Genomic DNA, 2,189 nt, shown 5'->3' with positions numbered 1-2,189 from the left:
GGCTATGAATATTATCAAAGTCATCTCAATATTTATATTTATAATTGTAGGTAGAAAATATATAATCAATATTCTGCTAATGGTGAGTAAATAAGTTTATGGGCGTGATCATATTTATAATCTACTCATAAATTTATTAAAAATTTTGAAAACCGATAACCCGAATTTAAGATAAGAAAAAAAAAAACTGTTATCCAGAAGGACTATTAAGATCTATTTGATTTTGAAAATCTGTAACGCGAGTTTAGGAAAAAAAAATCTGCTTTTGCAGAGGACCATCCAGATCTATTTCAAAATTGACTATAGAAAAACAATCAAAAAAATTATATTAATAAATTCGAACTTACAACATCCTATCAAATATATTAATAAACTGGAAAATATAAACATCGGATCACTTTGTTTTTATTGCCAGAGTTCCAGAGTTATACAGACTTTGGAGAATTCTATTCAAGGTCGCCACAGGGAAAGTCGGAAGTGCAACATCCAATCAAAGCTTAATGATTTGATGGCTTTTGAAGAATCTACCCAATTCCTGGCATTATACGATGCTCCGGTATCCAAGGTTTTAACATACCGATTCGATGAATCGTTCCGGAATAGAGCAGCTGAGGCGCCCAACCACGGATTATCAAACCCAATCCCTCGATTCGACCTTCGAAGCCCTCTGGAAGCACGTACTCTCCTCCTCCGCCATTACTAACCTGATGATCATGAGGACGATGATCAGGATGAGGAGGAGGAGGACGGCGATGGTTCTGTAAAACCCAAATGAATGGCTTCTGGGCAGCTTCCAATCCAAGAGCGAGCTCTGTCATCTCTTCATGGGAGAGACAGACTATGCGGCCGAAAGAAACGTACAGAACTGATACAAGCGCCTTGGAATTCAACCATTTCAGACATCGGTCTTCATCGATACTGCTCTTCCTGTTGCGGATGGCGCTATCATGCGTTATAGCAGTACATGGTTCTGACTGATTCCAGAAAGAGGAGAAGGGCAGAAAAGGCCCTGCTGCCCAGATGGGCTTCTCTATCTCCTTTTCTGTGTATTCGATGAACGGAAACTCCAGCTCCCAGCGTGTGTTGACCAAAATTTCCACGCAGTCCTCGACCCCGTTCATCCACGGCGGGGATTGGGACCTCAAACCAGGAGGAGGAGGCGGAGGCATTCGTTCAGAAACGTTTTGATACTTTCACCACAAACTTCATGAAACGTCAGCGCTGGGCGAATGTAACACAAAAACCATGGTGGAAACCCAACAATGGTTCTGTCATCAGTTCATTCCAAAAATTTGAGCGCGCATTGAAATTCAAATTTCAAAGTTTGGTGGGTTTTCAAAATTCAATTATATATGTATAGTATACAAAGGTGCATCCCGCTCAAAACTCAAATCTGAAATTTGAAATAGAGAGATTGTTGCCGCAACAAATACGATCTGATGGGAGGCTGCGGGTGGCTGCGGGCAGGGTCGCCGGGGGTTTCGATGGGCAGCCGGAGCGGGATGCCGAGACAGATAAAGTTTACGATGCATAGTCCGATGATGTATGGTCATGATGCTCTATGAAGCGGTCAGAGAGTTACCTCTATAGCATTAACTTTGCTATAGAGGTGAAAATAGGATTGGCCAATAACACTAGGAAATAAACATCCTAAGAATCAAAGTCACTGAGTGTCCCATTGGTCTACTTGAGACATCACATCATTGCCTTTGAGTGTCCCATTGGTCTACTTGAGACATCACATCAGTCCTTCAATCAGATCAGATTGACTCAACTCTATCACACGACAGATGATTGGAATTCGACCAGAAATTCCGCCGAATAGAATGAATCGAGAATTTTCAATTTTTTCTATAGACACGACAGAATTACTGAAAATCTAAGTCGACGCCACAAACGATATGAAAATCAGGTTTAATTATATCTTTCTAAGGTTTATAGATAGAAAAAGGTTGGACATTGTTACAAGTTTAATATTTCAATCAATGTCATCTCAAAAGCGAATTCATGGAATGATTGAAAAATATCATTCTATTTTTCAAATTTGCATAGTGTCAATTGAAAGGATTTAGATAACTTTACAAGATTTGTGCTGAATCTATATATAGTCAAAAAACTAGTTTAAATAACACAAATCAAAATTTTACTACAAATCTCCCACATCAAAAACTTCAAAAAAATTACATTAA

At 39.1% G+C, this 2,189-nt stretch overlaps 1 protein-coding gene across 1 annotated transcript; it reads right to left on the bottom strand.

Annotated features, from left to right (window-relative positions):
• Window positions 1–524: 524 nt before the first annotated feature.
• LOC149172008 (abscisate beta-glucosyltransferase-like) lies at window positions 525–1,169 on the bottom strand. Its single transcript, XM_089426165.1, has one exon. The coding sequence runs from the start codon at window positions 1,167–1,169 to the stop codon at window positions 525–527; it is 645 nt and encodes a 214-aa protein (XP_089282291.1).
• Between the last annotated feature and the right edge of the window lie 1,020 nt (window positions 1,170–2,189).

Source organism: Pinus tabuliformis, chromosome 4_2 (assembly GCF_031772625.1).
Source record: "Pinus tabuliformis cultivar Carrire ecotype Pingquan chromosome 4_2, CPIR1, whole genome shotgun sequence".
Lineage (NCBI taxonomy): Eukaryota > Viridiplantae > Streptophyta > Pinopsida > Pinales > Pinaceae > Pinus > Pinus tabuliformis.
This window is presented reverse-complemented; position numbering and strand designations above follow the sequence as displayed.

Coding starts and splice junctions, on each gene's coding strand:
- LOC149172008 (XM_089426165.1), bottom strand. CDS start 1,169: ATGCCTCCGCCTCCTCCTCCTGGTTTGAGGTCCCAATCCCCGCCGTGG.